Source organism: Balaenoptera ricei, chromosome 6, assembly GCF_028023285.1.
Source record: "Balaenoptera ricei isolate mBalRic1 chromosome 6, mBalRic1.hap2, whole genome shotgun sequence".
Taxonomy (NCBI): domain Eukaryota; kingdom Metazoa; phylum Chordata; class Mammalia; order Artiodactyla; family Balaenopteridae; genus Balaenoptera; species Balaenoptera ricei.
In genome coordinates this window covers 103,483,817-103,504,058 of record NC_082644.1, presented here as the reverse complement: position 1 = coordinate 103,504,058, position 20,242 = coordinate 103,483,817, and the positions used below count along the sequence as shown (strand labels likewise).

The 20,242-nt window shown below is 46.7% G+C and overlaps 1 protein-coding gene across 4 annotated transcripts in view; it reads left to right on the top strand.

Annotated features, from left to right (window-relative positions):
• The window catches only part of WHRN (whirlin), an 88,947-nt gene that overhangs the window by 47,052 nt on the left and 21,653 nt on the right, over positions 1–20,242 (top strand). For all 4 annotated transcript variants that reach the window (XM_059925444.1, XM_059925443.1, XM_059925442.1 and 1 more), the window contains exons 4-5: positions 18,798–19,000; positions 20,089–20,125. In XM_059925444.1, the coding sequence (XP_059781427.1) occupies positions 18,798–19,000; positions 20,089–20,125 (240 nt within the window). The remainder of the gene's footprint in view (positions 1–18,797; positions 19,001–20,088; positions 20,126–20,242) is intronic.

Genomic DNA, 20,242 nt, shown 5'->3' with positions numbered 1-20,242 from the left:
CCCAGGAGGGATCATCTCGTCTGTCCTCATTGCAGCCCATCGCAGAGGTACTGATTGTTGTCATCCCCATTTTATGGATGAAGAGACTGAGGCTCAGTGAGATTAAGCAGCTCGCCCCAAAGCGTGTTCCTGGCTGGCAGAGAATTGGCCATTCAAATGCAGAGCTCTCTGAGGCCACGTGCTCACCTCTGTTGCCAACTGGATGGCTGAACACAGAAGTCAGAATGTCTCTGACTGGTAACGTGGTTTTTTAAATTTTACATTGAGAAAGGCTTTGTCCGTGTTTCTGTGCTTCCAAACCCAGTGCTCTTTCCATTCGCAGGGACAGCAAATAATCTCTATCTTGTGTGCCAATGCCATTTAATTAGTGTGGCTGCAGAAGTGTTTGTACTTGTGTGTTTGCAACTGGGTTCTGCCAGAAAGAATACTTAGCTAAGCTAAGGCTCTCGCAGTAGTGTCTACTGTGGACAGAAGGGGGACCTGGGGCCCGGATGACTGGATGTGTGCCATCTCCATGGGAGAGCATGGGCCTAGCTCAGCTTTTAAGATTATCTAAATAAGAATTTATGATTAAAGCTGTACTTCAGCAAGAAAGTATTATTTGGGGAAAACTAATAACAACGGCAACCACTTCTCATACCCACTGTGCCAGGCACTGTGAGTCATTACCAGGCAGTGTCACATGGTGGTTAAATGCACACACTTTGGAGTCAAAATTACCAGCTGTATCACTTTATCTCCCTGGACTCAGTTTCCCCATCTGTAAAGCTGGGAAAATAATACCTTTAGGAACTTGTGGGGATGTAGCCAGAGAATCTCTATAAAAGCACTTAACACAGATACAAGCATTCAAAATATGCTGGCTTTGCATAGCACAGGGAGATCAGCTCAGTGCTTTGTGACCACCTAGAGGGGTAGGATAGGGAGGGTGGGAGGGAGATGCAAGAGGGAGGGGATATGGGGATATATGTATACGTATAGCTGATTCACTTTGTTATACAGCAGAAACTAACACAACATTGTAAAGCAGTTGTACTCCAATATTAATGATAGGACATTTTGCAGAAGACTGGGACCAATGAAACATTTGCTTTGCTAACCTGCAATGTATATAGGAATGCTATAGGTAAATAGAACCAACAACACAATAAGTGATTATCAAAATATTACTCTCACATTGCATAGTTATGTCTCTACCTTAAGACGGAATCTGACACAACACTGTAAAACAACTATACTCCAATTTAAAAAAAAAAAGGCTGAAAACAAAAAAAAGCAATTATACTCCAATAAAGATATTAAAAAAAAAGAAAAAAAAATATGCTGGCTTTAAAAAAATTATTTCTGGTTTTCAGTATAAGCCTGTAAGTAAATAGAATTGGTTCTGTTTGTGGATGAGAAAAATGAGGCTCCGAAAGTGGGAGTGATTTGCCCAAGGTCACATGCCAGGAAGGGGCTGGCCAAGGTCACAGGCCTGGCTCTCAGCTCTAATGCCCATCCATGTGGTTTCCGCTGTGGGTCCTGCCTCCCCGGTGAAGGGTCAGTCTGGCGTTGCCCCGCCGGGATGGAATAAACCCAGGCTGTCCCTTCAGTTCCTCGCCGGCATGCCAGCCCGGGCCCTGCACGGAGCCTGCTTGCGAGGAATCGTGGCAGAGCAGCCCCTGATTGCTTGGAGCCTTGAAAGTCCCATGGCTCTTTCAGCAAGAGGTGGGATAACAGCTTTCACATCATTGCCAAGCTCCACCTTAGAAGACTGGCTTTGCCTCCCTTCCCAAGCCCCTCGCCGGAGCAGGGCCTTCTCTGCCAGGCCTTTCCCTGGGGCTGCCTTTCCTTGGGGTGCGGTGGCCACCTCTTTCTCCTGGGTGGGAATCCATGAGCTGTGAACCTCCAGCTGGCATCTTGCTTCCCTTCCAAGGACTGTGGGGTGGGGGGGGGGGGAAGTTGTGCTTCTCATAGGTTCCAGGTTCTCTAAAAATAGTAAAAATAATGATACCATCACCCCCGCCACCTGTGTCCTAAGTACCATATTGTCAAGACTCAATGAGCGAATGCAGGTGAAGCCCAGTGCCTGGCACAGGATAAGCTCCCCTCAAATGGTAGCTCTGATTGTGTGAGTGATCTTCAGTATCCACAAGAGTGAGTGTGCTGGTGGGTGAGACTGGTCCTTGATGGCGTCTGAAACTCTCGGGTAGCTGATGGATCTGCCCAGATGATGAACACCTTTCCGAGGAGCCAGAAGGTGGTTTCTTTCCTGCGAATCCTGGCACGTGCTGGGTGACAGTTTTAGCCTCTTCCCCCCCCACCCCACTCCCACCGGCTGTGCCACATTCTCAGTCCTTCCATAGCATGCTCTCCTAGCCGGGTTTGTGAACTAGCCTCCGAATGCGTGTTTAGTAAATTGCAAACGTTCCAGTTGCTTACTCCTACCTCCTGACTTTTAAAGGGGCCCCTGCTAGGGTAGTAATTGCTCCCAGGCAGGCTATTGCAGAAAAGAGTAACACTTAGTTTCTGCAGGGAGGCCACATGAAGCAGGAGCCCAGCTGTGGCTTGCCCTGGTCACAGGAAAAGGGGAGAGCGGTTCGTTCAGATGCCAACGGCCCCCATGAACCGTGCTGTCCACAGGAGGAAGACGGGGCTTCCAGGGGCTGGCTCTCCTTCTCATCCCTGTCCCACATGGCCAAGGGAAGGGCCCGAGGAGCTGGGCGGCGACTGACCAGCACGGGAGGGTCGTCAGTTGCCCTCTGGCTCCACACGTGGCCATGCCAAGTTCGGTGCCTGCATATCGAGGACGTGCATGGTTTGCTGGATCTGAGGTCAGCCTGTTGCACCGTTTCATAAGGGAAACAATGATCAGCGAGCATTTCCTTAGCCCCTGCTGTGGGATAGGGCACACGTGACGGGCTTTGAGAGAGGTCAGTAACCATGCTGGGCAGTGCTTCAGGCACTTGACCATGCATATAAATTATCAGGGACCTTGTCAAGTGCAGATTATGATTCAGCAAGAGCTGCAGTTATTATGGCCTCATAACTCTCCCAAAACCAAGAGGTGTGCAATAGCCACAGATTCTGCTTAGCCTTGCCCTGGGTCAGGAAGTGGACAGGCCACAGCAGGGCGGCTTGTTTCGGCTGCGTGATCCTCAGGCTACAGCTGGAAGACTCAGTCTGGGCGCCGGAGCCATTGGGAGGCTTGTTTTGTCTCATGTCTGGAGGTTGGCATTGGCTGCTGGCCGGGGGCCCCCCAGCTCTTCCCTGCACGGGCCTCCCCATGCCGTCTTCTCACAGTGCTGGTTTGGGCTTCTTCTAAGCATGGTGGCTTAGAAAGGGATTCTGAGGGCATGGGTCCTGGGAGAGAGACAAGTAGAGCTGTATTCTTTTTATGACCCAGCCTCAGAAGGCAGGTTCAAGGGGAAGGAAATAACTCTTACTTCCTGTATCAGTTTCCTAGGGCTATTGTAACAAATGATCGTCACAACCTTAGTGGCTTAAAACAACATAAATTTATTCTCCCACAAATCAGGGTGTCGACAGGGTCATACTCCTTCTGAAGGCTCTAGGGGAAGATCCTTCCTTGCCTTCTCCAGCTTCTGGTGTTCCTGCCATTCCCCGGCTTGTGGCAGCATTCCTGCAGTGTCTGCCTCCTCGTCACTTGGTCTTCCCTGCATGTCTCTGGGTCTCACATCTCTCTCTCCTTTCTCTTCTATGGATGCCAATCATTGGATTTAGGGCCCACTCTAAATCCAAGATGATCTCCTCTCAAGATCCTTAACTTAATTACATCTGCAAAGATCTTATCTCCAAATAAGGTCACATTCAACAGGTACTGGGGGTTAGGACTTGGACATCACTCTTTTGGGGGGAGAGACACATTTCAAGCCACTACAGCTCCTGATGGAGAGTGGCAAGGTTCTAGGAGAGCCTGTAAGACTTGGAAAATTTGGGATGGGGACTGCGATTCTGCATTTCTCATAAGCTCCTAGGTTGTGGCTACTGCTGGACAAAGATACAGGCTACTGTTCTCAAATCTCAGTCTATTGAGGAGGAGGGAGGAGTAAATAGCAAACTAGGTACCATATTAATACCAATACTACATAATATTTGAATAACACACAGCATCTACTATGTACAGTCACTTGACGTACATTAGCTCCTTTAAACCTTCACAGCCACCTTTTAAAAAGGTTTTTGTCCCTGTTCATGGATGTGAGGCTCAGAGAGGTTAAATGACTTAACCAAGGTCACACAGCCAGGAAGTGGTGGAGCCAGGACTTGAACCCAAGCAGAGCTGGTTCAAAATCCTTGCAGTTACTACTGCACTCCCCTGCCTGGGCTGGGACCTCGGGAGGGAGCCATCAGTCCAGGGGAGGAGAGCCAGTGTGGCTGCAGAAAGGAAGTAGCTCCCTAGCTGGGCCTTACAGGGTATTCACTCAGGCACCTGAGATTTGCTAAACATGTGTGTGTGTGCCTGACACAAAAGCAGGAGCCAAAAGACATGTGCTTTCTGCCCTTGTGTAATCTGGTTGGGGTGTTGACTGTGGACAATTATACCAGGTAGAGAAGTAAAGGAACGGATCTTCAGGGAGGGGCTAGCAGGAGCAAAGGCACAGAGACATGGGCTGGGGCTTACAGGTGTGCTGAGGGGAACCTGGGGGCTGACCGGGAGGAGAGGCAGGGCGAGGCGGCATGGGGTGGGGAAGGAGACCCCGGCTTTTCCCAGACCTCACCGATGGCTGGACAAACCTGGAGAGACACATAGCACTTGGACTGATTGCATTAACTCCAGAATCAAGGAGCTGTTTGCTGTAAGGCAGACAGAAGGAGGCCAAAGCTTTCAGAGGTTGGGGAGTCCAGAGACCTGGGTGGGGCTGTGTACTAGAACTATTAACTCACACCCTTTGGGGGACTTTGTTTCTTTTTTGTTTATTTTTTCCAGCTATTAAAGTAATAGATTCAATATGTAATACACACACAAAAACATGCGACAGTAGAAGGACCCAGATGTCCTACCTTCCAAAGACAACCTTTGTTAACATCTTTTATTTTTTTACATATAATTCGCATACCATAAAAATCACCCTTTCAAAGTATGCAGATCAGTGAAGAACATTCATAAGATTGCACAACCATCACCACCATCTAATTTTAAAACATTTTCATCATCTCCCCCACCCCCTGCAAAAAATTCCTGTACCCTTTTAGCAGTCACCCCCATTTCTGTCTCTGAAGGTTTGCCTATTTGGGGCATTTCATATCAGTGAATCATAGAATATGTGGCCTTGGTGTCTGACTCCTTTCACTTAACATAGTGTTGTAGCATATATCAGTAAATTCCTTTTCATAGTGAAATAATATTCTGTTGTGTAGCTATAACATATTTTGTTTGTCCATTTGTGAGTCGATGGACATTTGGGTTGTTTCCATCTGTTAGCACCTTGATGTAGCTTCTTTTATTTCTTTCTCTGTACACTTTTACACAATGATATTATACAGTATATACTATTTTGCATCCCACATTTTCACTTGCGTTTTCCCATGTAATTAGAAACTTCTCATAAGTGCAATTTGTAATAGTTGCATGATAATACTCCATCTTCTGGCTGAATTTTAATTTACCTAACCATTCCCTTGAAGTCAGGCGTTTAGTTGTTTCCAATTGAAGTAAGATTTTAAAAGGAGCAACAAATGAGAGAAACCTCAGGGGATCTTTCCAGAAGAGCTTAAATCGCCTCCCAGCCTATCTGTGCCAGCAAGCTGCTGAGCCCAGAGAGGGACAAGAATGACTTATCCCAAATTACTAAGAGACAAGGATTGGACTGGATGGTGTAAAAAATATTCTTCTCCAGGGTGGCATAGCAGATCTGCCAAGGGCCCAGGCCCGCTCTTCCCCAGACCCCCAAATGTCAAGGGAGATGTTAGCTTTATATCATGGCCCCTGGCAAATTTTTACATTTCTTTTTTGAATTTATTTTCTTTACCCTCAACAATATAGTCTTCATATGCAGTCTGGAAAGCAGAGAAAATGAATAAAGAGCTTGAAATTAAAATTGCCTGGAATTCACCTCCCAGAGGCAACTCCTGTGAACATTTTGGCATACTCCTTCCCAGTCTCTTTAACACATTTGAAGACCGCATTAGATGGGCAATTTTAAGATAACATTAAAAAAACCTGAATTCACAAGTAAAGCATGACCACTGTAGAAGATGTAGAAAATCCTACACTAAGGGAAAACCTCATGCAACAGTCTACGTGTCTGTCCTTCCAGAGTGTTACGCTCACAGGGCATAGGATATGGACAAAAATAGTTAAGCAAAGTTGGGGTCAGACTATTTGCTTTCCCCCATCCTCCATAACATCTTTCCATTTCAGAAAGACCTTTGCAAAATATTAAGGTACAGAGTGGTGTTATGTGATTCCATTTTTTTTTAAGAAGAGAAGTATATTTGTACATACTTACATATGTGAAGAGAGTTCCTGGGAGGATGCCCAAGAAACTGTTAATGGTGGTTACTTTTTAAAAAAAAATTATACAGTTATACAATTTGTAGAGGTTACACTCCATTTACAGTTATTACAAAATATTGGCTGTGTTCCCCATGTTGTACAATACATCCTTGAGCCTATCTTATACCTAATAGATTGTACCTTCCACTCCTCCACTCCTATATTGCCCCTCCCCCTCTCTCCCCACTGGTAATCACTAGTTTGTTCTCTATGTCTGTGGGTCTGCTTCTTTTTTGTTATATTTACTGGTTTGTTGTATCTTTTAGGTTCCACATATAAGTGATGTCATAGATTTGTCTTTCTCTGTCCAACTTATTTCACTTAGCATAAATCCCTCCAAGTCCATCCATGTTGCTACAAATGGCAAAATTTCGTTCTTTTTTATGGCTGAGTAGTACTCCATTATATATGTATAATGGTGGTTACTTCTTAATCTCAGTCCTGGGGCCTGTGACTTCAGTAGTCTGGGGGCCTGAGATGTGTTTTTAAGGGAAGGGAGCTTTGGGGAGGCAAGATTTTTACAATTTGTGTTTATACCCATATTTTACTGTTTGCCTATTTCTATTAGATGCAATTTTAAGTTTAATTGGAAAAAATAATTATATGTCATTAAATATTCTGCAACATTATTGTTTATGACTTTATAGCATCACTGTATGGATATACCATAGGGTATTTGAGTGATCGATTCATAGACATTTAAGAGGGGGGTCCAAGTTATTTTTGAAACTTTTTGTTTTGCATAGTCTTGATGATTTTCTTGGGGTTAATTCCTAGAAGTAGAGTTGCAAAAGTTTTGTACCACTTTGTCAAATATTTCTTAGCAAGTTTGAACCAAAGTGTGCTCCAGCTGGCAAAGTGCTAGATGCCCTGTTAAACTTTCTCACCCAGATGGGGTGGTGAAAGCCTTTTAGTGTTTGGTTCTTTTTGGCTAACCATGAGTGCCACCGTGTTTTGAGCACCACCCATGTAGTAAGCAGGATAATGAGCCCCAAAGATGTCTACATCCTAATCCCCAGAACCTGTGAATATGTTAGGTTATATGACAAAGGGGAGTTACGATTACAGATGAAATTAAGGTTGCTGATCAGCTAACTTTGACATAGAGAGATGATTCTGGATTATCCAGGTGGGCCCAGTGTAATCACAAGAGGCCTTAAAAGTGGAGGAGAGAATAATGAGAGAGAACAAGAAAGATGGCTGTATGAGAAGGATTTAACCCGAAGATGCTGGCTTTGAGGATGGAGGAATGGGGCCACAGCCAAGGAATGTGGGTGGCCTGTAGAAGCTTGGAAAAGGCTAGGCAATGGATTGTGTCTTAGAGCCCCAGAAAGGAACTCAGCCCTGCTGACATCTTAATCTTAGTCCAGTGAGACCCATGTTGGATTTCTGACCTTGAGAACTGTACGATAATAAATTTATGTCCTTTTAAGCCACTAAGGTTGTGATAATTGGTCACAGCAGCTATAGGGAACTAATACAGTACAGTACATACTGTATCCCCAACACCTAGCATAGTGCTGGCCCTGAGGGAGGTTCTTGGTTCTTGTCTAGATGGTTCATTATATTTATCATTTGCCCAGTCTTACAAGACACAAAAGTAGTTTTGCAGTTGCCACATACATACCACTGGAAAACGAACCCACTAAGTTGTGTTCCTGATTTGTTTGCAGTACATTTTGTCTGTAAACTGAGTGTTTATAGTCAAAGTACTGTGTTACTTGGGTTATTTCTTTTTTCCCCTTCACCTTAGTTCTGTTATTGATTTGAAATAGGTTCATTTGTTTCTGCTGGAATTCAGTAGGGTTTCCCCACATCTTTATTGATTTAATTTTACTTTTTGAATAACAAAAACATCAAAACTGTACAAAAAAAACGTACTCAGAGTATTACTTCTCCCCCACATCCCTTCTACCCACCCCCACCACTCCTCGCAAGACAACTAAATAAGCTAATTTCTGGCTTATTTCTGTTTCTTTATGCAAGAATAAGCAGATACATGTATATGTTCTTTTGCCTTTCTTATATAAAAGGTAGTATGCGATAGATATTCTTTTTCAGTTAATTTTTAAAAATTTAGCGTCCTGGAAATCACTGCATGTCATTGCACAGAAATCTTTGTCATTCTTTTTTACAGCTGCATAGTACTCCACTGTGTGGCTTTGCTGTACTTTATTCAACTGCTGTCCTCTGTCTGGGCACTTAGATTGTTTTCAATATTTTACAGTTACAAACAATGATGCAATGGGTAACTCCATGTATATGTATTTTGTCACTTTGGGAAGTGTATCTTCAGGGTAAATTTCTAGAGTTGGGATTTCTGTGTCAAAGGGTAAATACATATATAGTTGGTCAATATTGCGACGTCCCACTCCATAAGAGTTGTTGCATCCTGAATTCCCACCAGCCATGTCTGAGCATGCCCGACAGGTGCTGTCAAGTTTTTAATTGTTTCCTATCTGATAGGTGAGAAAGGGTATCTTGATGTAGCTTAATTTGTAATTTTCTTATGAGTGAAATTGAACATCTTTTACTATGTGTATGGACCATTTTTATGTCTTCTTGTAACTTGGTTGTGTCTTTTATTATCCTTCTGTTGTCAAGATTTTGGACTTTTTCCCCTAAAATTTAAGAATTCTTTATATATTAAGGCTTACTAGCCCTTTATCTGTGACATGTATTACAAATGTTTTCTCCTTGGTTGTCATTTTCTTTCAACTTTGCTTATAGAGGTTTTTTTTTTTTCCCCAATGTGCAAGTTTTTTAAATTATCATTTAGTTTAGTTACCAATTCTTTCTTCTGTTGAATTTGAGGTCTCTTTAGAAAACCTTTCTTAGATATAGAGCATTTTATCCATTTTTTTCTTTTAACACTTGTAAATACATTTTTCTTTTTAAAGCTCTGATTAGCACACTGGCCCTGAACTCCATGCAGATCTGATTTATCCTTGTATGCAGTGTAAGATATGGATCCAATTTTATCTGTTTCCAAATGGCTACATAGTTATCCTAGAGCTATGTATTAAAAGCCCATCTTCGCCACAATGATTTGTGATGCCACCTTTATCATGTACTACATTTCTGTGTGTCCTCGGGCCTATTTCTAGCCTGTTCCCCTGTCTGTCCATCTGCTCATGGGTCAGTCCCCCACCATTTAATTGCAGAGGCTTTAGAGCAGGATTTAGTATCTGGTACCTCCTCCGAAGGTAGCAATTCTGTATCAGGGTTTTCATAGCTATTCTCGTATTTTGATTTTTTAATTAAAAATTATTATTAAAAATTAACAGATTCATTTTTACAGTAATTTTAGGTTGATTAAAAAATTAGGCAGAGAGTATAGAGTCCTCATATACCCCTTCTCCATCCACCCTTTTCACACACAATTTCCCTTATTATTAACATCTTTCATTAGTGTGGTACGTTTATTACAGTGATGAGCCACATTGTGATACGTTATTATTAACTAAAATCCATAGTTTACATTAGGGTTCACTCTTGGTATTGTACATTCTGTGGGTTTCAACAAATGTATACTGAAATGTATCCACCATTACAGTATCATAGGAATAGTTTCACTGCCCTAAAAATCCTGTGTTCTGCCTGTTCATCCCCCCACTCCTTCCCCAAACCCCTGGCAAACCACTGATCTTTTTACTGTCTCCATAGTTTTGCCTTTTCCAGAATGTCATGTGGTTGGAATCATACACTATGTAACCTTTTCAGATTGGCTTTCTCCACTTAGCCATATGCATTTAGGGTTCCTCCATGTGCAGTTTTATTTTTTCACATGAACTTTTTATGTCAGCTTATCTAGCAAAAGCTTGTTTGTGTTTTTATGGGGATAATGTTAAATTTTCAAATGAGAGAGAATTGACATCTTAATGATGCTGAATCCTTTCCAACAACAGGCCACCTTTTTTTTTTTTGTCCTATTTGTTGAGTCCATTTTGAGTGTTATAAGTTTTCTTCGCATGTGTGTTACACATTTCCTGTTAAGTTTATTGCTGTTTTCTCTCTTCTGTCACCATTATAAATGTAGAGTATAGAGCATAGAGTATATACTCTACCTCTTCTGATTGGTCACTCTGTGTATATGAAGGCTTGAACTTGAGAACTCACTGATTTTTACAGGTCTGTGGAGCAGCACAAGGCAGGTGAGAGGACTAGTTCCAGGCCAGCTTTACCCCAACTTACCAGGAGGCCTCAGACCCATGACATATTTTCTCTACCCCTCACCCCCCCAGTTTTCCCTCTTCCAAAATGAAGGACTGGATAAATGTGCACCATTTCCCAGAGTGAAATTCCAGCCAAAACTAAATTGTGGTTTGTGTTTTTACCTCTTTGCCTTACTTGTGATTGACAAATTAGATATTCTTTCCCTGCTGCAGTGCACAGAACCAGGCTGCAAGTACCCAGCCTCCCTACATGCCCTGGCCTTGACAAACTAGACCTTTACATAAATGGAAAATGTCTCTTGCCTGTCTACAGAAACCAGAAAGGGCAAGGGGACTAGCTTGCTTGTTCGTATATTTGTTCTTCCATTCATCTAATTGTTTATTCACAAGTTACTGATTCTGTCAGGCATTGGTGGGGTGCCTCCCGTGTGCCATGCAAGGGGGGTGCAGTTCTCTGGCCCTGAACTCAGTGCTTACAGCCCAGCATGGTCTCAAACTATGATGAGGGCTTTGGGGCTGGTACTGCAGAAAGTTCTTTTGGACAGTGCTGGTTTAGAGTGCCTTTGCGTCATCTGAGTTGAAATGTTGAGTAGGCGAATACAAGTCTGGGGCTCAGAATAGCAGTTGGGCTGGGTTCATATCTTGCTCTGCTATTTGATTGGTGGGTGTCCTTGGGCAAGTGACTTCACCTCTCTGAGCCTCCCTGCCTGCATCTATAGAACAGGCTAGACCATTCCATGCCGCAGGTGGTGCTTATTAAGTGTAGAGCCAAATTGTATGAGGTCACTGGCCTGAATGAGGTGCTCAAGGGGTTCGATAGCTGTTATTCCTCCTGGGTTTGACCTTTGTAATTGCTCTGATGTGTTTACTTGAAAGCCAAACTCTCCTGTGAGAAGCGCTCAGGAGTGGCTTCTCTGCCCTCGTTCCAACATTGACTCAGAGTATGACCTTGGGCAAGTCCTTTCCCCTCTCTGGGCCTCAGTTTTTCCACTGATGACCTGGGGGTTAGAGCAGGCCTTCTTTGAGGGCTGCCCATGTTCTGAATAGAGTAAGCAAGGACTGACAATGGACGTGTTAGTGTGAGAAGAAGGAACCAGAAGGAAGTCAGAATGCACCAGGTCCGCCAGTTCCATCCGTGGCATGTCTGAGAGGGTTCTGCCTTGTGAGAGCAAGGTTTACCAGAGAGGGTTGTGTTATGAGCTCCCCCAGACCCAGCCCTCACCCACAGCTTGCTTGTTCTAGGAACCTTCTGAGCATTTACCTTGATCTTTTTTTAAAAATATACAGACAAGGTTTACTGACTTCTGAACTGTTGGAAAAAACTAATGTTGTCTCATTAAAACTGCATTGCTCACTTGTACCAAAAAAAAAAAAAAAAAAAGCAAGAAAGAACAAGCCCATTAAAGTTTTAAACCTGACATGGGAGACTATTAAAGATTCATAATTGCAATAAAAGTCTTCAATAGAATTTGAATTTTCGTTGTGGTAATGCTACAGTCAGCGGAGTCCTCATTTGAAGCCGCAAAATCCATTTCAATAAAGACTTGGGAAGGTGGTGAAGAAGGGCCTGAAGTCAGCCTCCTCAGGGCCCTGGCCCAGCAAGGCTCCCACTGGCGTGCGCATCCGGAGAGGACGGATTCCTGCCTGCCGGCTCAGCACGGGGGTCGAGTGGTTGGCAGGTTTCTCCCCTGCCTCCCTCTGATGTGGGAGCTCAGCCCTGCTGCCATCCTTCCATGGGTTCTTTGGGCTCGTTTGTTCCTTTCACCAGGCAAGAACAGAGCACCTACTGTGTGCATGGCAGAATGCCCGGGACTGAGAGGTCATGTCAGAGGTGGAAGGATAGGCTGGTTTTTCCTCGAGGAGGAGCCGATACTGGTTCGAGCAGAGGTTTGGCAGGCTGGCAGAACGAAGGCCAAATCCCAGCTCTTGTCACTTCACTTTCTGGCCTCAGCCTCCTCATCTGTAAGATGGGGATAACAGTATGTGCCTTGTGGGTGTGGCCATCATGTGTGAGTGTTGACACGGAAGGTGGAAAGGCGGAGGGTATGGCTTTGAGAGACTCAGGGGAGGCAGAATTGCAGTATTTGGTTGGTGAGTGACCAAGGGTCACTTTAAGGGTAAATATGGTTTTCAAAAACGCAGCTAACATTTATTGAGGACTTACTGTATGCTGGATACTGTTTTACCTGCTTTGTATGTGTTCATTCAATAAATATTCATTGAGCACCTACCATGTGCCAGGTGCTGTTTTAGGTGCTGGGGATACAGTGGAGAGTGTATTAACTCATTTAATCCTCAGACCTATGAGGTAGGCACTGATGCTTTCCCCATTTTCCGGAGAAGGTAACTGAGCCACAGAGAGGGCAGGGAAATTACCCGAGGTCACACAGCTGGGAAGTGGCAGAACCTGGAATTAGATCCCGAGGGCAAGACTCCTGGGTCTGTAACCACACAGCAAATGGCTTCTCATTTAGTTGGTGTAACACTCTTCACGGATGCTGGTCTTATTCCCGTTTTGAGGGAAGAAAGGTCTAGAGCGGTAACATTATTTTCCCCAAGTCTCTTAAGGAGTAAGAGGGAATCATTACCAAGGCCAGCTCACTCCTAAGCCTGCTGAGCTCTTTCCACGGCTCCAGGGGCCTCAGACCCAGCGGAAGTGAACTCCTGCTTCCTGGTGGTTGGCTGGCCAAGTTCAGGGGGAAACCAGTGTCCTGTCCTTGTTGAAGTCCCTGTCCGCTCTCCTCGGAGCATGCCGACCCCGAGCCTGTCTCTCAGTGGCTGTGGATGATGGCGGAGTCTCTCCTCTGCCTTAAAATGAAGGGTACTCCCGCGCTCCATCCTCTGCTCCTTCATCACTGGTGATGAATAGGACGCCCGTGGTGAGAAATAAAATAAAGCCTCCTTTATTTATGCATCCCTCTACGTCCTCGCCATCGGCGCCTGTCTGAAAGCTGAGCAATGTTAGACACTCCATCACGCTCTGCTCCTGTCTCTCCCTTCTCCAGGGGGTCGTGTCCTGACAGCTCTGGGCTGGTGGGTATTTCCTTGGTTGATCAGCCTCAGGGTCTGGGCTTTGCTGTTGCCTCGCTCTGTGGTCCCTGACACGTCCCTGTGCTGCCTGTCTCCCCATACGTAGGGGACTGTGGGAGGCCTGACAGTGGCCACGTTTTCCTTTTTCCTTTTTGCCTTAAATCCGCCCTCCCCCTCCCCAGCCCGGGGTTATCTAACTCTGGAGCTGGCTACCGTGGGAAGGAGAGAGTAACATTTCAATGAATAAACACAGAGAGCTCTTAGGTATTTTTTTTTTTTTTGGTGGGGAGGGAGTGCTTTAGGGGAAGAGCCAGATGAAGACCTTTAAACACTCCACCTGGACTTCACATTGCACAAACCAAAGGAAAAGGGGAAGTGAGTGGAAGCGAGCCTGGGAGAGTAGAGAGGAGGGGTCTCTGCAATCCCTTCCCGTTTACTAAATGCCTCCTGCGTGCCAGACACTATGTGGGATAAAGGTGGCGCAGGGTTGGGGGAGATTAGGGGAGAGGCTGGGCTCAAAGGCTGGCTCGCTGTCCACGTGTGACCATGACCTTGAGCAAGCTGACATGTCAACCTGTCCCTGCCATTTGGAAGGGAAGTGAATGAAAATCTCTCGAAAGCCTCTCGAGTGTCAGGCTCTGTGCTGAGTGGTCCCACTTGCTTCTCAGAGACCTGGAAAAGGCGGGCAGTATCACGTGCCTTTTACCGACGAGGAGGGTACTTGAGCTGTGCAGGACCACACGGCCTCTGTGTCATGGCCGCCTGGCTTCAGAACCACGGGCATCTTTCTGTTGGACCGTAGGGACGCGACTCCACAGCCTGCTGGCCTGGGGCTGCTGTGAGCAGCAGGTGAGACGCTGGATTTATTTGAACGTGGCTTGTGAATTCTGAATGACGGTGAACATGCAGACGCCTGTTCCGACAGGGCTCCCGGACCTCGGGAAGCTTTCCAACAAGTAGAGGGAATGAGAGAGAGAGCTGGACACAGAAATGGGAGTCACTCAGACCAACTCAGATGCTGCAGAGGGCTGCGTGGAGACAACCCCGTCCAGAGCTTCAGTTTTAAAACAGGCTCTGAAGAAGAAGAAAGATAGGAGAGGATGGAAAGAGATGGGGAAGACGGGCTCACGTACCCGCCCCCCATTAAGTTGGGGTTTCCAGAGTATGACTCCTACTTCACACCTGTTCCCCAGGTGGATTGCACATGAACCCCACACTGACTCACAGATCGGGTAGGGATTCATTCAGCAGGCATTAGGGGGAAATGTGATTAGCACAGCAGACTGATTTCTTGGATGTTAATGTTTACGAGGAGGCTGCAGTAAATGTGTGCAGGTGATTCACAGCACTGCATAAATAACAGGTGCCCAGCTCAGGGAAGGGAGAGTAACTGAAGTTTGGAAACCATAGCACTAAATCGGTACACACACCCCCAAGAACCATTGCCCCCAGAGGCTACTGACACCCCGACCTCAGTGTTGCCAGATTTAGCAAATAAAAATGCAGGCCACCATTTAAATCTGAGTTCCAGCTAAAGAGCGAATACTGTTTTTAGTGTACATACGTCCCATGCAATATTTGGGGCATTCCCTGCTTCTCCACCTCGCTGTGAAGGGCCAGGTAAGTGCTTGTAGAATTGAGTTGCTTCCCCCGGGCCTGGACCTGTAGGGAGAGGCTTGCTCACAAAAGGATGCCCTCACTTATCTGGTCTCTCAGATGTTACTTCCTTTAATTAAACTGCTGGGATGAAATAAAGTGTGTGGGAAAGACTAAAATTGACTTCCTTAGCTTAACAAAAGCCAAAGCTATTGAGAGGGATACTTAAGGAAACAGAGCACTTCAGCAGATGAAAAGTACAGCCTGGTTCCAGCTCGGATCTGTGGGGGGACAACCGGGGGCAGAGGGGAGAGGTAGAGCCGCTACTCGGGGAGACTGTGATGACGTGGGCCGAGGGGGCCGACCTTGCCTTGAGAGCATCCCTCGGCTCTCAGTAAGGCCCGAATGCCTGCCTGCGAAGCTCTCCTTTGACACAGCTCTGCTTCTCAGCATGGGGGAACACCAGCTGGGAGAGAGGCACAGTGGGAAGTGGCGAAATCCATACCTCCGCACATAAGCACTTATTGAGCACTTGCTGTGTGCCAAGCCCCGAATCAGGTGTTGGGTCTCACCTCTAGCTCTTTACAAGGAAACCAGCTGGGGTTGCCTAAGTTCTCAGGGACCCCAGTTTCTCAACTAAGGGAGCTCCAAGATGCAGAAAGAGAGAAAAAAATTGTTGATATTGCTGGTGGCATTGGGAAACACATGCTGATGACTAGAGAGATTTATTTGGAGGGCAATCCTGGGCTAGGATTCCCCATTTTACACCAGAGGAAACTAAGGGACAAAAGCTCATTGGGGGATTTGCTTGAGCTCATGTGGCATGGAAGTAGCAGAGCCAGGATTTGGACCTGAATCTGATGGTCTTTGAAACCCTTAACCATAGCGTTATGCTGCTTCCTGGACTGTAGGGGTTGTTGAGGTTTTTTAAGCCGGGAAGGATATCATGAAAGCAAAAAGTTGAAGAAACATTATCGGGTGCTAGGTCTGAGGCCAGTTTAGAAGTTAATGCACGGAGGAGGATGCCAGCTCAGGAGCTCAGGTATGAGCAGGTGGGGACCCAGGTTAGGGGACCGATGGGAGAGGAGGAAGGTGAGACTTCCTGGAGAATCTACGCAGGGAATAAAGGCAGAGTTTATGATGGCGGTGGGTTTTCAGAGCTGGATGCTGCGGGCAGGGCTAGGGAGGAATGGCAGGCTTTGGACGTGCTGGATCTGAAGCCCGACAGCAGCCCAGCAGTAGAAAGCACTAGGGCCTTGGGACCTGACCTGGGTTTACACCCTAGCTGTCCTCTTCACTAGCTCTGTGACCACAAACTATTTACTTAACCTCTCTGAGCCTCTGTCTTCTCTCTGGTGAGATGCAGAGCAATGATACCTACTTGGCAGGATATTAAAGATATTAAATAAGGAAAACTATGTAAAGGGACAGACGAGGTTCTTGACATACAGTCAGCATCTGGTTAAAAGTGGTTTGAAATTTGGGGCCCCAGGCTGGTGTCATGTGTTGGTCCCCACTGAGCTGCAGCAGAGATGGTCCTGGAGCTAGGAATGGAGGGACTGGTGTCTGACTCTTCATTCATTTGATGAATTTTTATTGCATTCCTACTGTGTGCCGGGCCCTGGAGACATAGTGTGGAGAGGCTGGTGGGAAAACCCAATTAGAGCACAAGACGGAGTCCGCTGAGCAGCCTGAGAGCAGGGTGTGGTCTGTCTGGCTGTGCATGGTGTCCCAGCTCAGAGCCTGGCACGTAGTAGGTGTGCAGGAAATGTTGAATGGGGGTTGTGGAGGCAAAGATGCAGTGGGCCTTCTCTGAGCACATCAACGCTGGTGCAGAGGAGGGTGGGAAAGTCTGAATTTGTAACCACTTTCTGTTCTGGAAACTCCCCAACAGCAGGTGAGGGGTTAAAGAAAAGATGATAAACTGGGGACCAGGGTTTCAGTTCTCAGCCTCATCACCACATCTTATTCTCTTTTTCTTCCAAATTCCCAGTTGGCTCACCTTTTCCAAATTCTGCTTTGAAAAATGCTGGAAAACGCCCCTGGGAGTGACCATGTGCCATCAGCAGGCTGGGACGGGGGGAGAAGGAAAAGCGGCCAGGAATAATTGGCATTATGGGGACTTCCCTGGTGGTCCAGCGGTTAAGACTCCACGCTCCCAATGCAGGGGGCCCGGGTTTGATCCCTGGTCAGGGAACTAGATCCCACATGCATGCTGCAACTAAGGAGCTGGTGAGCCGCAACTAAGGAGCCTGTGAGCCGCAACTAAGGAGCCTGCCTGCCACAACTAAAAGATCCCGCACACGGCAATGAAGATCCCGTGTGCCGCAACTAAGACCCGGCACAGCCAAATAAATAAATAAATAAACAAATATAAAAAATAAAAAATAATTGGCATTATGGGGCTGCCCTTCAAGGCCACGGTGGGCTGTGACCCTGGGCAGCCCCCTCTGGTCACCCATCAGTGAACAGAGGAAAAGCACCGAACCTCCGAGTTTAAACATGCTGCACGTCCTTCTGACATGCCCCGGGTCACACTGCAGCAGCTTCCCAGCCAACCTCTTCTGGTTTTGTCACATACTTACGTTTATTGGAAGGCTCGTTTTTTTCTATTTTTTACTCCTTTCATTAAAAAATATGTTCTTATGTTACAAAATAAAACTGCCTTCTATTTTTAATTATTTTATTTATTTTTGCCTGTGTTGGGTCTTCGTTGCTGCGCGCGGGCTTCTCATTGCGGTGGCTTCTCTTGTTGCGGAGCACGGGCTCTAGCCACGAGGGCTTCCGTAGTCGTGGTGCACGGGCTTAGTTGCTCCGCGGCACATGGGATCTTCCCAGACCAGGGGCTTGAACCCGTGTCCCCTGCATTGGCAGGCGGATTCTTAACCACTGCGCCACCAGGGAAGCCCCCAAACCGCCTTCTTCATAAGAATCCAAGCAATATATTATTCTTTTAACGGAAGGCTAGTTTTCTCATTTATTGCTTTTTTTCTTGAGTAACTTAAAATGATGCTTACACTTTAAGGTAATATAAGAATGCATGCTTGTAAAAATTTTAACAGTGTAGAAGTGTAAGAGGAAAATAATGGAACTCTGCCTTCACACCTCATCCTACCCCCAATTCCATCCACCTCCAGGACTCTGAAATGGCTTTTGTTTTCTAGATAAGGGGACCCTTGGGAATCTCATAGACACATCCCTCAAAGCCATTGCTAAGTTGAGGGGAGGTGGCCCTTTCTAGTGACAGGAACATGAGTTGAGGATCAGGATTGGACAGTTGGTTCTACCATTGATTTGCTGTGTGACCCTCAGGAATTCACATAACCTCTCTGAGCCTCCTGCTGTATGACCTCAAGCACCCGCATAGACTCTCTGAGGCTCGGTGACCTCCTTGGTAGGCTACCCGGGAGGAGAATTGGGATCAGGGCTCTGAAGCCCTGACGTGTTGGTGTCCTGCAAACAGCCCAGGTGACTGTGTTGTGTTGTGGTCTTGGCAGGTTGGGGACCAGATTCTGGAGGTGAATGGGCAGAGCTTTCTCAGCATCCTGCATGACGAAGCGGTCAGGTTGCTCAAGTCGTCCCAGCACCTCATCCTGACAGTGAAGGACGTCGGGAGGCTGCCCCATGCCCGAACCACCGTGGACGAGACCAAGTGGATTGCCAGTTCCCGGATCGGGGACACCGCCACGAACTCAACAGGGTGTGGCTGCCCTGCTCTCTCGCTCTGAGCCCCAGGACCCCAGGGCCATTTCTGAAAGCCAGTAACAGCCCTTCCCACCTCTTCGCCATGCACCATGAAGACTGCACTGATTCTCATGAGCCTGTGGTCCCAGCCCCGGCGTCCCTTCCGTTTGCCGGGCAGGACCTCGGGCACATCCCTTCTCCCCTCCTGGCCTTGGTTTCCCTTGGAAAGCTGAGCCACAGGATCCGGCTCTCCCGTTCTTTATTTGCCCCCCAGCAAATCACATAACTTACTTTTTGGCCCTCAGTTGCTTTGTCTGAGGAGTGGGAGTCATAACCCCAGCCCCCATCCCAGATGTGTGGATGAGGATCCCATGCGTCACTTGGGTGAAAGGGTCTTGGGAGTCATAAAGTGAGATACAGTTGCCAGGTGGGCTGCGTAGCTGCTAATAATGTAAAGTGTCACCTTTGGATTTCCATCAGAAGTCTCAGACTGGCTGGTGGCCCCCAAGCCAAACACGCCCAGAGCATCTCTTTCTCCCTTTCTTCATTCCCTCCTTCCTCTCTTCCTTTCACCTGCACAGTATTATAACTTTAAAAAATTAGTTACCAACATTTAAAAGGTCATCTGGTTTCCCATGAAAAAAACTGGATTTCTGGCTGCTTCTTGAAAATCAGGGATCCTGGCAGCTTGAGCCCACGTTTTTTTGTGAAAATAGACCGGAGCCAAGCTGCACCTGCGCATTGCACTTCAGCATCTCCAGCTGACCCCATCCCTACCCTCCCTACTGTTGGCCTGACCCCGAGGCCACGAGGCAGTTGCCATTCAGTCTCTCCTCTCCTTGTTACCTCCCTGGCCCCTGTAGGGTTGGAAACAACTCAGGAGACCACCTTGCATGGTTTTAGAAATGCCATCCACATGGTTGGTCAGGAGGACAGAAGCTGCCCGTCTGTCCAGGGGTTGATATTCCGTTGAGTGGCCCCAGCAAGTGCAGGCCATAGTTCTCCCAAAGCTTTGCTCATCCCGCAGCAAAGCAACCGTTCCCTTCCCTGTGCCTGTTTGAACTGCTCAGACATGAGGCTGAACATGCTTGTCTTTCTTCATAGCTTTCCTGGGGATCTCACAGCAGAGGGGACCAACAAGGTAGGCTGCTCTCTGTCTGGGTGTCTTCAGCTTCTTCACAGCTCCCCATGCGGGGAGCTCTGGGTCTGGCAGGGTGGGCTGGGAGACTCACGGACACGGTCTCATTTCATCTGGGCA